A 14211-nucleotide genomic window follows, 5' to 3' on the forward strand; every position below is an offset into this window, starting at 1 on the left:
TGCGGGAAGGCCACCTCTGCCCGTGGGCAGCGCTGCTCCCGCCCGCCCGGCGGCGGCCTGCGGGCCGCTGCGGCACCCCGGCGCTCCCACCCGCGAACCGCCCGTCACGGGTGGCACTCCCAGCCAACAGCGGCGGGGCGCCCCCCCGCCATTCCGCCTTCCTCTTCCCGCTCTCGGCCCGCCGCAAGTGCGGGAGTTTCCCTCGGACAAGTGCAGCTACACGCGGGACCGCCCCCCCCCGCCCCCGGCTCCGCGTGGGGCCGGCGAGGCGGGTGTGTGCGTGTGTGTGGGGGTGAGGGGTGGGACGGGCGCAGCGCCCCCCGCGCGCAACTTGGCGGGGCGGGCCCTGCCCTGCCCGTCCCGTCCGGTCCCGCCCCGCCCCCCGCGGCCAGGCCTCCCTCCGGCCCTCCCGGGAGCGCGGGGCCACCATGTGCATCCCCCACCCCGCTCCTGCCCTCCCTCCCCTCCCCTTCCCCGCCGCCGCCTGCGCAGGCAGGATGCGCGCAGCGCCGCCAGCCCCCAGCGGGAGCCCTGCGCGGTGCGGTGCGGTGCGGTACGGCGGGCACCGCGCTCCCCCGCCGCGGCCCGGCCCGGCCCCAGCGGAATGGCGAGGACACAAAGTTTGCGGCGGCGGAGGTGGCGGCGCGGCGCGGCGCAGGCCGGGCGGGCGGGCGGCCCGCTGCATGCCTGGTGTGTGGATGAATCGCAGCGGGCGGCGGCGGCGGGCGGGGGCGGGGGGCCGCGGCCGGCGATTGGGCGGCGCGGCGCTCGGAAGCACTTTGTTTTCTATTCTAATGAGGGCGGAGCGGGGCTTGTGGATATTTACGTTGAGGCGGGAGCCGCCGCCCTTCATTCACCCACATGGTCCCCGAGCCCGGCCGCCGCCGCCGGGACCTGCCTTCGCGCCACTTCCCTCCCTCCCTCCCCCCCCCCCCCGCCCCCCCCATCCGCCCCGCCGGGGAGGGGAGCGAAGCGGCGCGGAGTGGCTCCCCCTCGTCCGGGCCGGCCCCTCCGCGCCGGGGCCCGCGGAAGGAGGGAAGATGGTGGCGGCGGCGGCCGCCGATGGCTGGTGAGTGTCGCTGCCGCGCGCGCGTGTCGCTGACAGGAAACCTGTTGTGAGGCGCCGGCGGCCGCCCGGCGCGGGGGGCGAGACCGGGGCGGCAGCGGGGGGGGGGGGGGGCGGCGGCGCAGGGGGTGCTGGCGGGCCGCTGCGAGCGGCCGGGGCGGCGGGAAGGGGTGTGGGTGGGCGGCGGGGGTGGGGGGGGTAGCGGAGCTAGAGCAGGGCGCATGGCAGCGGCCGCCGCGGCGGCGGCGCCTCCGAGCTCGCGCACGGGGCGGGAGGGGCCGGAATGAGGGAGATTTGAAAAAGCGTGCGCGCCGCTCGCCGCTGCAGTGAGTCCCGCCGCCGCCCCCCCTCCCCCCGCACCCACCCACCCACCCCCGCCGCGCTCCGGGCCCGGGGCACGGCCGGTGCGGGGAGCGGCCGGCGGCGGCGGCCGAGCCCCCGGGGCGGGCAGGGCGGCGCGGGCGGCACAATGGCAGCTGCCGGGGGCTGGGGGCGGGAACGGGCGGGGGGGTGGTGTGGTGTTTCTGCCCCCCGCGGCCCGCGGGGGAAGGCCCGTCCGAGAAAGTTTGCGCCGTGCCCGCCGCGGGAGGGGGTTGGGGGGGGTGGGGGAGTTGGCGGCACCAGAACAAAGCCGCACATGGGGCAGAGGCCGCGGCGGCGCGGGGGCTCCGCTCGCCGCCCACGCCCAGCTCGGGGAACGGCAACGGCGGTAAAAAAGGCGGCGGCGGCGGGCGGGGAGGGAGGGAGGGCGCGGGGGGTGGTGGGGCGGCTCTCGGGGAGTTCCCAGCGGAGGCGCTTTGTGCTCCGCCGCCGCCCCCGGGGGAGGGGGTGCGGGGCCCCGGGGAGGGACGGGGCGGGGGGGTGGCAGCACGGCGGGCTGCGAGCGCGTCCCGGGCCCCTCCGCATGGGCTTTTGTTCGCAGGAGGGGCGGGGGCGGCGGGCCCTCCTCTTCCCCCCCACCCCTTCCCCGCCGGGGCGCGGGTGGCTGGGCGCGGGCTCCCCGCCTCTCCCGGGCCGCCGGGAGGGGGGCAGCGGGCGGGCCCCGCTCCGCCGCCGCTCGGGAGCCGCGGGCTTCATTACGAAATCGGCGCGGCGGCAGCTGCGGGGCCTCGGCGGCGCCATGTTGCTGGGGAGGGGGAGGAGGCGGGGGACATGGCGGCGGCTGCGTGCTGGGGCCGATTGTTCCCTGTTAGGCCCGGAGCCGCGTGTGGGTAGCGGCGGCACGGGGAACCGCTTCCCCTCCCCCCTCCGCGGCCCCTTCCCGGCCCGGGCGACCCCCCAGGAGCGGGCAGGATAGGCCCCGGCCCTTTCCCTTTTCCCTCCGCCGGGGCCGCGGGGCTCGGCGGGCCCGGCCGGGCGGGCGGTTGGGGGCGGGGGGGGGCGTCACGCCGTAGCCGGGCTGTGACCTCCGCGCTGACGGCGGCGGCGCCCCCTGGCGGGCGCGGGGCGCGCGGCCGCCCCTCTGTTCTCGCAGGAGCACGTGCTGCTGCGCCGTGAGGGGAGCGGGCCCGGCCCGGGAACGGCCTCCGGCACCGGCCTCTCCGGGCCCCGCCGGGGTGGGAGGGGGGTACCCGCCGGCGGGAGGGCGGGGGGTTAGTTGCTTCTGTGGGAAGGTGGGAGCCCGCGCGTGGGGTGTCGCACGGGGTGGTTTGTTGGTGCCCGGGTGGGGGGAGGGGGGTGCCGGAGCGTTTCGCGCCCTCCCCGCGGGTGGAGTGGGGATGGGGAGCCCTGGCGTTCGGGAACTTGCTCGGTGACTTTGTTCTCTCCTCAGAAACAAAAAAAAAAAAAAGCAGATAACTTGGTGGTTTTTTTGCAGTATCGACACGTGCAGCAGGAAATAATGAAGATTTCTGTGGATGTTGCAGTGGTGTATTTGTGGAGGAAGTTACTTTTTACAGAAAACGGTAAGTTTATTTCTTTAATAATTTTTTTTTTTTAAATGTAGAGGCAGAACCAGTGCATTTGGGGCTGAACCTGGGACGTTGGTTAGGACCACTAAATTCCAAAGAGTTCCTTGGGACTGGAGGCATGTGTAGCAGTCCACAATTTCTCTCTTTCAGAGGAGAATAATACAAGTTTTTCAGGCACTCACTTATCCAACTAAAGCAGCTGGACAGTGAGAGTCTTAAAAATGCTTAAATTGGATATCTGGGAATTTTTTTTTTTCTTTAAGCAAAGGCTAACAAAAGACTTTGTAACTTTTGTTAGACTAGAAGAAAATAGTTTTCTTGTAGTCTCAAAGTATTACATTAAGCTTGCTCTAAATATCAAGTAAGAGAGACTTTGTTTCCCTGATCCTTCAAGCCCCTATTTCTATTAAAGGAGGAATAAAATACGCTTTCAGATTTCGAATATAGCGCTGTCCTGCTTCATTGAACCTCGGGTCTGTAATAAGTAGTTGTAATTTGGTTTGGTTGTAGTAGTATATTTTCACAGCCATCATGAGAAACTGCTTTTTGTTGCTTAATAGGCCAGTCTAAATACAATGGTATGAATTGTATTTTCAGGCAGGGTGTCTCTGGCAGTAGCAGCAAATGTTCTAACCTGCCAGCAAAGCGAGTAATTGGAAAACTTTGAGAGCTCCTGGCATGTCCTAAGGTACTTTCTGGACTTCAGAAAGCCAGTGGTATCATCTGTTCGATGTAACTTTTAAATTCCCAATTACCTACAATTGGGCATAAATTTTGTTTATGCTTGCTGCAATACTTACTTGGCCTCATCCTGTTTTTTTATTGAGGAGAGGTGGTGGGAGTTCTTACCCTGTTTCAGATTGGTCTTTGAAAGCTAATAGTTAGTTTTATCTCTACAATATGTGATGGCATTCTGAGAAATGGTATGGCAGGAGCAGTTAACTAATTTTCACAATTGGGCTCTTCTGCTGCCAGTCAGCATTGATTTGGATATTCCTGGTATTGCATATAAGAGTCCAGGTTTGGGCTAATGCGCCTCTTCAGCTTGCTCTGAAGGAGGTCTTTAGCCCAGAAACAAAGCGTGAATATTTGCTCCAAAGCTTGGTTGTCAGAGGTGCGCAATTCAAAACCTGATCAAATACTCACTTTGTTCTTTTCTTTCAGCAGGTACAAGGTAGACAACATATCTTGAATAACTAAAACCGCTGGTTGCGTCAGAGTAATGTCAAAGTGCTTACAGTGCAGGTAGTGATATATAGAACCTACTGCAGTGAAGGCACTTGTAGCATTATGTTGACAACTGCCTCAGGAGATCTTGCAGGACTTCAGAGATTGGAAAGGTACAGTGTGGTGGTGTCAAGTGCTTTTTGTACTAAGGTGCATCTAGTGCAGATAGTGAAGTAGATTAGCATCTACTGCCCTAAGTGCTCCTTCTGGCATAAGAAGTTATGTCTTCATCCAGTCACTCAGGTTAAGACTGTAGATGTTCCAGTAGCTTTCTGCTTTGCAGTCTTCTGTTAGTTTTGCATAGTTGCACTACAAGAAGAGTGTAGTTGTGCAAATCTATGCAAAACTGATGGTGGCCTGTTATAATCTACATCAAGGAGTTTGAATTTTCTGCTGGTATGGGATATTTTATGGCCTTCCTTATTTTAACAGCAGTCTAGCGAATGACAGCTCTTGTAGCACTAAAGTGCTTATAGTGCAGGTAGTGTTCACTAATCTACTGCATTATAAGCACTTAAAGTACTGCTAGCTGTAGAACTACGCATTCAGCATGTCTTACAATTTATTTGTTTAATTGAACACTGTTCTCTGGTTAGTTTTGCAGGTTTGCATCCAGCTGTGTGATACTCTGCTGTGCAAATCCATGCAAAACTGACTGTGGCAGTGACAAGTCAGTCAGTGAGTGTGGAAAAATTGTACCCCTTTCTACACAGGTTGGGATCAGTTGCAATGCTGTGTGTGTCTGTGGTATTGCACTTGTCCCGGCCTGTTGAGGTTGGTGGGGATAGAGGCTGAAACACCTTCGTAGCTTTAAGGAATTTCTCCTTCACTGATCCAGGAAACTTAAGATTTTTAAGTTTCTTCTCAAAAAACCATCATGACATTGTTTTGTGTAACCAGACTTTCATTTTCTGTATCTGGGTTCTTGTTTGTATGTACTGGATTTGTTGCTGACAATATGTATTTGCTTAAATCATTGAGTGTGGATTTTTTTTTTAAGGCTATTATGAGCTTTCTATTAAACTGAGGTGGATACTTGTTTACGGTTTCTTTATGAATTTGTTGGGAAAAAAATGGATCTTGGGTATCAGAAAATCTGGGTGAAAGTTCTGACTTGTTCTCAATTTCAAATTACATGGAGGATTCAGCAGCTTTCTTCTGTAATGCTTTTTATTACATTGAAAGCCTTGTGTATGTTCTAATAGGTAACAGCACATTTTTAGCCTTGGTTCTTCCTCTTGAAGGTGACAAATTCAAGAGTAATAAATGAGGTTGCAGGCAGGGCCGGAATTATTCCTCAGCTGCGGAGTCCTTAAGACTAGTCAGGAGTCCACTTTTTTGTGGGGGTATCTGCATTCGTGGTGAGCGTAGCAGTAGTCTAGTCCTAACCCTTGGAGTGAATCACTTAGCATGTGATGCATAGCAACGAAATAAAATGTCTCTTGAGCTACCTGAAGAACTTACCTGGGGGAAAACTCATCTGTATAACTGCTTCAGAGAAGCTGAGGTTGGTTGGGGAGGGCGTGATAACCAGCTCCATAAGGAAGCGGCGGTGTAAAAATCTGCAAGCGGAGAGCTTTCAACACATCTTGTTTTTGAATGAGTTCTGTGTTAGTAAACTACACCTGTGGCTCAAACATTAATGGTTTTATTTCCTAAAACAGGTTTCTAGAGGACAAATGGTGTAAATTCAAAGTACTCGATTTGTCACTTATAGCCACCAGACTGTATATAGGACTCTAAAGTACCTTTATGGTAGGAAAATGAAGAATATTTGGGTCAACGCTGCCTTCGCTGGTCTTCAAATTAAAGCGAAATACTAGGCTAAATAGGTCGTTGTTCCTAAGAGTGCTGAACACTGCTTTCCAGAATCAGTTCATGTATCTTGCAGTGCTGCCTTGGAATATCAGTCCGTCCTCTACCAAGACATCGAAAATTCTTAGGTGGGTTTGGTATCTCTAAGTTTCTTTCTGAAGTAGCCAAACCAGCTTGGGCTTTTACTATGCGCTATTCAATTTCTACCCCTTTTTCTATTCCTTCCTTCAGAATGTATTGCTCAGATAGGTTTCTTCTTCAAAATAGTCTTTTCCCAAGCTTAAAATTTTCTTCTTATTCTTGCTGACTAGAGGAAGCTTGTGTCAGTGAAGTCAGCAGATGGAAGAAGTGTGTCTTGTCCCGATTCCTGTACCATAAGTTTCTGCAATAATCTACTGTTGATGGTGGGTTTAACTCCTTTTTGAATGTAAAAGCAATATTCTTAAAAGTTGAAACACAGGAAGCATTTTAATATGTGATAGTGTTTATACTGCCGTGTAAGCATCACATATTGAAATGCCTGAAGGTGTGCATTACTGTTAGACAATGAAGCTTATTAAAACTTGAGTGCTTGCAGAAGCCGTTTTGATACCCATGGAGCCTTAAATTGTCCATCAGATAGTTGGAGTTGTACCTAGATTTAATACCTTTGTGTGAAAACAAACTATGTGACATTGTTAGTGTTTCTGTCATTTAATCTTTTAGTTGCCCAGACTCCAAAAAAGGGTTTTACATGGTGCAAGTCAGTGAGGAATCATTTTGTAACTCGTACAGCATTTTAAAAACATGGTAAACTATGCTTTAGTCAAGGGGCAGTTACAACGATGCCTGTGTAAACTCTAATAATCAGTCTTACTTGCATGCTTTCAGTACAACTTTGGCTTATTAATTATATAACTGATGTTTTCAGAAGTTTCAGGTTGATCACATGTCTCTTTTCTGAAAATACTTGTAATACTTCTATACTGTGCTTGAACTCCTAATGTATCCGTAGCTTTCTCCTGGGTATGTAATAAGTGAATATAGTCTTGCCCTCTACATCAAGTTATCTGTAAATTATTTTTTTCTTCATAGTCACTTGAGCATCTCCTAAGAAATGATTGTTGTTCCTGTGTAAGTTAGTTTTAGCATAGTTGAGACATTGTAACTCCAGCTGACAGAAGATGGTAGGGAGAGAAGTAATGCTGCTAAGGTCAGCTGGTTTTACTGAAATAATCTGAGCCTTGTCACTGATGTTTCTGTAGAAGGTTGACTGGAGTGGAGTGGTTAGGTAGCTAAAACAAGTGCCCATTTGAAAATCCTACAGAAATACCAAGAAGCGTTTTCTGCAGATGTGTTCAACTGAGTCTATTAAAACACTGTCATGTGGTTGAGAAGCTTATTTCTTTCTACTGGCTTTGATACAGGTAGTAATTTTTCAAGTGAACTGCTATGAATTAGTCTGAGCCATGTGAACTTCTGTGAGCTTAGCACTAACGAAGATAACCCTGCATGGATTTTTAGGAATTGTCTAAAATGAATTTTTTAATGTGTATTTTACAGGAAGAGCATAACTTAGTCTGCCTTTCTAAACAAAAAGCAAGAAATTCCAAGCAGTATTAATACTTGTCTGAAGTTTAGTATAGCTCAGTTAGTTAGCCTTATAAGGAAAACCTTGTCTTTTAACCATAGAAAACTTTTCTCTGTACACTCTTGGTATCTGAAAGCATGCTGGGAAATTAAGCAGTTGTTTTTCACCAGTTTGTCACTGGATGATACTGAAACACCAGCTCAGTTCTTTAGAATTGACTTTCTTGTGTTGACTTTAGAATACCAAAGCAACTAGTGAGATGACTGTCAGGAGCAGACATTTTGAGTAATAGCTAGTTCATAGGCATTAAATGAACACAGAGGACTAGGAGGGGACATCCCCTGCTGTGGCAGTGCAGAGCTGTATCTCCTGCATAGCTGGCATACTATAATGAGAAAATGACTGCAACATTCCACATTCTGCTTTTTACTAATTCTCATCTTGAACATACATCACTTGTATTCATGTAGTTCATAAGTGGTCTTGCTTACAAAGCCTTGCAAAGATCCACAGCTTGCTTCAGATCTGCAATTTGGCTTACAGGGTTTGTTTTCACACCATTTTTATCCTCGCTACCCTCCCATCACAAGAATAGAATTCATTCCCTGAAGCCTTCTCCTCTATATGTTTGGGTTTAGTAGCTTCAGACGAATAGGCAAATAGCATTCAGTACAGGAAACACAGATGTCATGGATACAGGAGACAAAGCAACTGATCATAAAGCAGTGGACCACATCAAGTTGTGACTTCATCATATCCTTGCTATGAAAATCTACAGTTTTGTTCTCAGAGTCTTAATTTTTGGTCATTTGCTTTCCTGTTTGCTTTTTTAGATGATGCCTAAATGAGAAGATACTGGGGGAAAATAATAAGAACGTGCCATTAGGATTCTTATCTACTCTATCTACAACATACTCTTCCTGATGGATTATCTGCTGCGCTTGTCATTTACATCTGTGTTGCCGTGTTAACAAGCATCTGTCTCCCCTCGGTTGATATAGTCAGCAGGAAGAGTTGAGACATTCCTGTTAACATGGTGCATAAGAACTGTCAGTCTGGAATTGGCGAGGCTGGACGCGTGTTCCCACCCTGGTGTCACACGCTACCAGTTCTGAAGCTTCCTGTTTTAAACACAGAGCAAACAAAAAATGTTTCATAAACTGAGTGAAGTTAGGTTTTTAACAGGATTTAATACAAGGTTGTTAATTGCTACAGCCAGCAGGATTCCTGGCTGGAGGGGAACTGACTAGTGGCTGTGTGAGTAGAGATGGAGAGTTGTGAAATGGATCTTCTCTCAGTTACTCTAGATTTTCCATTTTTCTAAGAAAAAAAACACCTCATAGCATTTCATTCTTACTGTTAAACTTAATTTTGTATAGTTCCCTGAAGTGATTTAATGGATGAACAATTCTGTGAATTCAGTCTCATTTTGGGCTCACCTGTTGTTTTGGGGGGTTTTTGGGGTTTGGTTTGTTTCTTGGGGTGGGGTGTTGTGGGGTTTTTGTTACACTTAACTCACAAGGGTGGCATGACACACGGGTAACTCAAGTCTAAGTGTCCAAATACAGAACGCTTGGTTAAAGGTTGACTTTGGGGTTCTTAGGAACTGGATCAGGCTCTTTAAATGGGGTAGCAAACTGTACAGTCAAAGCTGTAAATCTAATATCTGTAATTTGGGTAGCTTTAGATGGGGTTTTTGTGTCTTGAAGATACTAACATTTCTGTTCATCACTAGAAGGACTGGTTCCTTCAAGCATCACAAATTGTACCACGTTTAGGCACCTACTGCGGCTGAGGGGAGGAATCTCCCTAGTTAATTAAAAAAAAAATTAAATGGCTCTTATGCGAGGCCAACATGCTTTGTAGGGAACAGGATTATTACACAAGTTTGGTGAACAGAGCTAGCTGAGACTTCTAACTGAAGAAATGCTTATTTTGGTGATGGGTGTTTTGGGCATATGTGGGATTCAGACTGTGGTTTTGATTACTGTTAGCTGGGCTCGTTGATAAATGCTAGCTCTTAATGTATAGTCTGAACTAATGGAGCAGTGTTTGACAAGACAAAAAGTAGTCTATGATAAATGCTTGAGTGCTAGTCATTGTATAGTGTAGTCACTGGAAAGTACGTCTGCTCTTGTGAGTTTGGTTGGAGATGTGCGTTTTGGGGAATCTGACCTGCAGATAAGTGGCAGTTGGTCACGTCCCCCTTGGAGTAGAAATATGTGGGCCTGTTTCCTGCTGAAAAATGAGTGATATTCCCTGGGAGATAGGAGGTGATCAAGGATGTAATTAAACGTAGGGAAGACAAAACCAAGAACGGATTGCGGGGGGGGGAAAAGGAGAGTAGAAGTCTCAGCTAAGGCAGACTAGTACAACTTGGGTTACTTAATCTATTTTCTATGCCTTGTACGTTACATTGACTGACAAGAATGTTAGAGCAACTGTCCTGCTGTGGGGCATGTCAGCAGTTTGGATAGAAATGGTCTGGATTTTAACAATGGATAAGGCATTGGACAACAATAAAATCCTTTGGGTGACATGTTATAGAACCTTTAAAAGAATCCAGATACCCACATCATCTAAGTGTGTTGATGGCATTGCTTTTTCCTGCTATAGAACACATTAACTAGTTCCTGCGTAGTGTACTTCATGCAGAAGGAAAGCTGCTTCTACTATTGTACAGGACTGGCACTCTTCTAGTCACTTCTCTAGTTCTTTAGCTGTCCTCTCCAGAGATGTAAAATATGAGCACTTAAGAACTAAGTATTGCGTCACCAGTTGTTTTGATACGCCTTTTTTTTTTCCTTTTTTCTCTATTTTCCACCCCACGCTACTTTGGCAAAGGCCCATGTTTTATGTAGGAAATCAACTTCAACTCTGTAGCTTCTGATTATTACTGTAATACTTGAAAAGCTTGTAAATACTGTGAAATAGAGTATCTTTGTGTTAAACCCTGTAAACATCTGCAGGCTTAAGTTTGGAGGCTTTTTTGTGTTTTATTGTGTTTTGTTTGTTTTCATTTTTTGCTTTCCTAGTTGTTTTCCAAAGACCAAAAAATGGTGGGTCTTAGGTGTCTTCTCTCGTTCTTTACAGTCAAGTTCTAGAAATTGGCACTACTAGGTGGCTGATCAGATTTTTCCCACTATTCGGTAAAACCATTGACATGAAAGGCTTCATAATGAAAGAAGAATGACTTAGGAACAACTTTCTTAACTGCATAAGAGAGTGTTGGTGTGTTTGATAAGCTCTGCTAATGGATTTTTAATTTAGGTAAAAACTCTTTAATCCTCATCTAGCAAAAGCTTTTGAAAATCATGCTGATTGAACAGGAGTTGATACCTAGATTTTATGATTGGAAGTTTCTATATGTGGGGTGAAGCTGTGTGGTTGGATTATGCTAAACAGTTCTTGATACGACATAGTAAAATGATCAATATACTAAAGTTCTGAGGTGTAGTTTCTTTTGTTTGCATGAATATTATCAGACAAAGCGTAAAAGCAAGTCATAAGCATGTATCAGTGTGTCTGTCAAAACAACTGTTCTGCTGCAAGTCATGAATCTCTTTGAAATTACATTATGCTTGTGTTCTCAAGATCTGTTGCAGGAAATAGTCTTTCTTAGCATTTTGCATTAAGAGGTATCCCCTTCCAGCCACCATGTAGAAATTCTGGAAGCCCCTGTTGCAGTATGGTGTTGCACGGGGTGGTTAACCTTCATGAGCAAGTTTTGCCCTCTGAACTGCTCGCTTCATAATTTGGTTCCAGTCTGAAGGTCGTACAGCTGCTTTTTAATGTTCTTTTGTACATCACCAAATAAATGCTCCTTGTATTTGTCAGTATCTTCTAGTAGAGATTTAGCCATGATCTTACAGTAACAGATAGCTAGTGTTTCTAAGTATTGGGCTAGATTTCTGTGCATGTGAGTATGCTGTAAGAACTGGTTTGGTGTTACAAACCCAAATACACTTACTGACATAATTGCAAGAATGAATGTGGAGAGTATTTTGGAGTTTCCTTGGAGTATTTTCAGCAGTCAGCCTGTAAGCTTGGAACACCTTTGACTTTGTGGCAAACAGGGATTAGAGATGCTAAAATAAACAAGTGGCTCTTAAGTCTGCCTTAGTCTCCATGCTTTAATATCTGAGTGCCTAGGGAAGTAGTCCTTTCCCATTCTCCCCACTTGCTTGTCTCCATTTGCAGAAAACTCAGTGATCCCAGGCGAAAACAAATGGTTGAATTATGAATAAATCCTAGTAGGCAGCATTTGAGAGGCTGCTTTGGCAGGGTAGTGAAAGCAGGTTTTGCTTAGGGAGACTGCGTGAGCAGTCTTTAATATGGGTTATCCACGGAGATCAGCGCAAACAAAAGTGAGCGTGTTCTTTGTCTGGCCAGGTCTGAGTCAGCTCCTGTTTGAAGCTGTATTCTGAATTAGGATGTCTCTTTTTACCTTTATTTCCTAGCAACTCGTGTCTAAGGATTGTACTGATCACTTTGACAGCAGATGTTCACTTGCTGGTTTCTACTATTCCAAGTTATTTTTGTCCCTCTTTAAGGTTTGTTTATTAAATTCAGCCAACAATTAAACACCCAATCAGAAAGATGCAGTTATACATGGTTTAAAAAATGTACTGCACTTGGAATTCAGAGGAGAAGAGTAAGTTTATTCATACGATATTTGTGTGACTAAAGCATTTCTCAACGTGAGAGGAGGTTGAGATGGATGGAGGTTAAGGCTTAGGGCTAGAGTAGGGGAGGAAAGGGGAGAAACATATTTACCAGAAGAGAACCCTGTATATTGGTGAGGCTAGAACTACGCTTTCTCCAAGAAACTCTTGAGGTAGGCTGTGCTTAGAATGATAAGCAGTGTTTTGCCACTCTGGGTTTATAATACTGCAACAGTGGTATATATTGCGAATCTAGCTTCATTGAAAGAAAACAAAATCCATTTTTGTGCTTTTTTGTTGTTTTTTGTTTGTTTGTTTGGGTTTGGTGTGTGGGTGTGGTTTTTTTGTGTTGTGGGTTGTGTGGGGTTTTTTGTTTGGTTTTTTTTACTCCAGAGAAATGAGAGGGGTGAAAAAAGCCTGCAGAGCTTTGTCTGCTGGGCCAGTTGAATATTCTCAGTTCTTAGTCATTGTCGTTTCCTAACATGGCTATTGAGTATACCCAAGAGTATTTTGACTTTTCTAAAGTATCCCATTCTGCTCTGGTCATGTATGAGAGGCTTAGTGGATTTTTTTGTTTGTTTGGTTTTTGGGGGGTTTTGGTTTTTTTGACAGTTGAGGAAATGTGAGAGTGCTCTAGTTCTGAACTACTCCAAGAAGAAGGTAAGTGAAGAGTTGCCCTTCCTTGTGACATGAGTTGATAGTCATTTCTTGGATACTGAGAATCCTTACAGGCTGCTCCTTCAAGTTGGTGATTTTCAAAATTATTTTTTTTTCTTCACAAAAGTCAGAAACTTCTGTCTATTTAATTTTTCACTGAGGGAATGTAGAGTAGTGATTAAAAAGGAATCAAAGCCTTGGAAAATGCATTCTGTGTTATTTTGTGATGGTGTGTGTTAAGACTGTCCTGGATTCCAACTGATGACTGTACTCTTGTATTAACACTGCTGTCTCCCCAAATTGTAAAGTTGCAGGCAGCGTAGCCTAGCATATCAAAAAGTAAGCCTTCTTTCACTGATTGGATGCTTTTCTGAGTTACTTTCATGTAGCAATTGTCAAAATAGCATGTCTGGACACAACCTGGAATCTGAGCTCTACCCTTCGTCTGCTGGTATAGTTCCCACCCAAACTCAAGCAACATCAGTGGCCTTGACAGACATAATTCATGCTCTGACATGTGAGTGGTTACCTGGGCAAACAGTTTGTGGGAGCTGTGAACAGCACTGTGTATACCGAGGCATTGACAGCTGGGTAAATGGTGTCTGTATCTCCGAGCCACATTCAGGTGTTTGCAACCATGTGGAGTTACACTTAAAAATTATTTGTTCTATCTATGCATATGTGTAGTTCTGCTTGCTAAGTGCTTCTCTAGTGCTAAATCAGAGTTCGAAGTCTGAAATGTGTATTGATTTGTAGGCCTGTTCCCCTTTGGGGATAGGGAAGCTATAGTACCTTGGGGATCACCTACTTCTAGAGATCTGCAGATTTCTAGGACGTTTAAATTAGGTTACAGTCCACCTTATATTATTCTTTTATAAGAAGCATGGGGAGCCAACAAGAATGTAAGCATATTCTTACAGACATTGCAGAAAGAAATGTCTAGCTTCCAAGACACTAGTGATCTTCTGGAGAGTTCTGATAAAGCGCAGTGGAACAAAACCTAGATTGAAGTTGTATAAATACATGCATCTGTGTTTCTTCCATTGTCTGAGAGATAGGGAGGGAAGGAAATAACTGAGAGCTGGATGCTGTAGGGGGGCTACCAAAGGAGTGTTAAGGGTACTCGAATAGTCTCTAAGCCAGAGACTCCATGCAGAGCCACTTTTGGGGATGGGGGTGGGGAGGAAGCAGTGGGGGACAGTAAAGGTCCCTCCTCGGTAAAGACTAGATTTTGTTTGGTTATAGGAAGTCACCTTAACATGCTGAAAGAAAAAGGTATGAGTTCAGTGAAATTAAGCTGGG

General features: G+C 47.4%; 1 protein-coding gene across 3 annotated transcripts; it reads left to right on the top strand.

The window, feature by feature from the left end:
- The first annotated feature begins 493 nt into the window (after nucleotides 1-493).
- LOC142055523 (uncharacterized) lies at nucleotides 494-9015 on the top strand. 3 transcript variants are annotated; one of them, XM_075089558.1, is made up of 4 exons: nucleotides 494-1069; nucleotides 2883-2970; nucleotides 6330-6422; nucleotides 8422-9015. In XM_075089558.1, the coding sequence occupies exons 1-3, from the start codon at nucleotides 605-607 to the stop codon at nucleotides 6407-6409; spliced, it is 633 nt and encodes a 210-aa protein (XP_074945659.1). In that variant the 5' UTR covers nucleotides 494-604; the 3' UTR covers nucleotides 6410-6422; nucleotides 8422-9015. The 3 variants fall into 3 exon arrangements, 2 of the variants coding, with proteins under 2 accessions (XP_074945659.1, XP_074945666.1); XM_075089565.1 differs by lacking the exons at nucleotides 6330-6422; nucleotides 8422-9015 and adding an exon at nucleotides 4141-4259; XR_012659969.1 differs by lacking the exons at nucleotides 494-1069; nucleotides 2883-2970 and adding an exon at nucleotides 4753-6146.
- The last annotated feature ends 5196 nt before the right edge of the window (nucleotides 9016-14211 follow it).

This window comes from Phalacrocorax aristotelis, chromosome 1 (genome assembly GCF_949628215.1).
Source record: "Phalacrocorax aristotelis chromosome 1, bGulAri2.1, whole genome shotgun sequence".
NCBI classification, from domain to species: Eukaryota; Metazoa; Chordata; class Aves; order Suliformes; family Phalacrocoracidae; genus Phalacrocorax; species Phalacrocorax aristotelis.

Coding starts and splice junctions, on each gene's coding strand:
- LOC142055523 (XM_075089558.1), top strand. CDS start 605: ATGGCGAGGACACAAAGTTTGCGGCGGCGGAGGTGGCGGCGCGGCGCG. Junction 1,070..2,882: donor GCGGCGGCCGCCGATGGCTG/GTGAGTGTCGCT, acceptor GTTTTTTTGCAG/TATCGACACGTGCAGCAGGA. Junction 2,971..6,329: donor GTTACTTTTTACAGAAAACG/GTAAGTTTATTT, acceptor CTTGCTGACTAG/AGGAAGCTTGTGTCAGTGAA.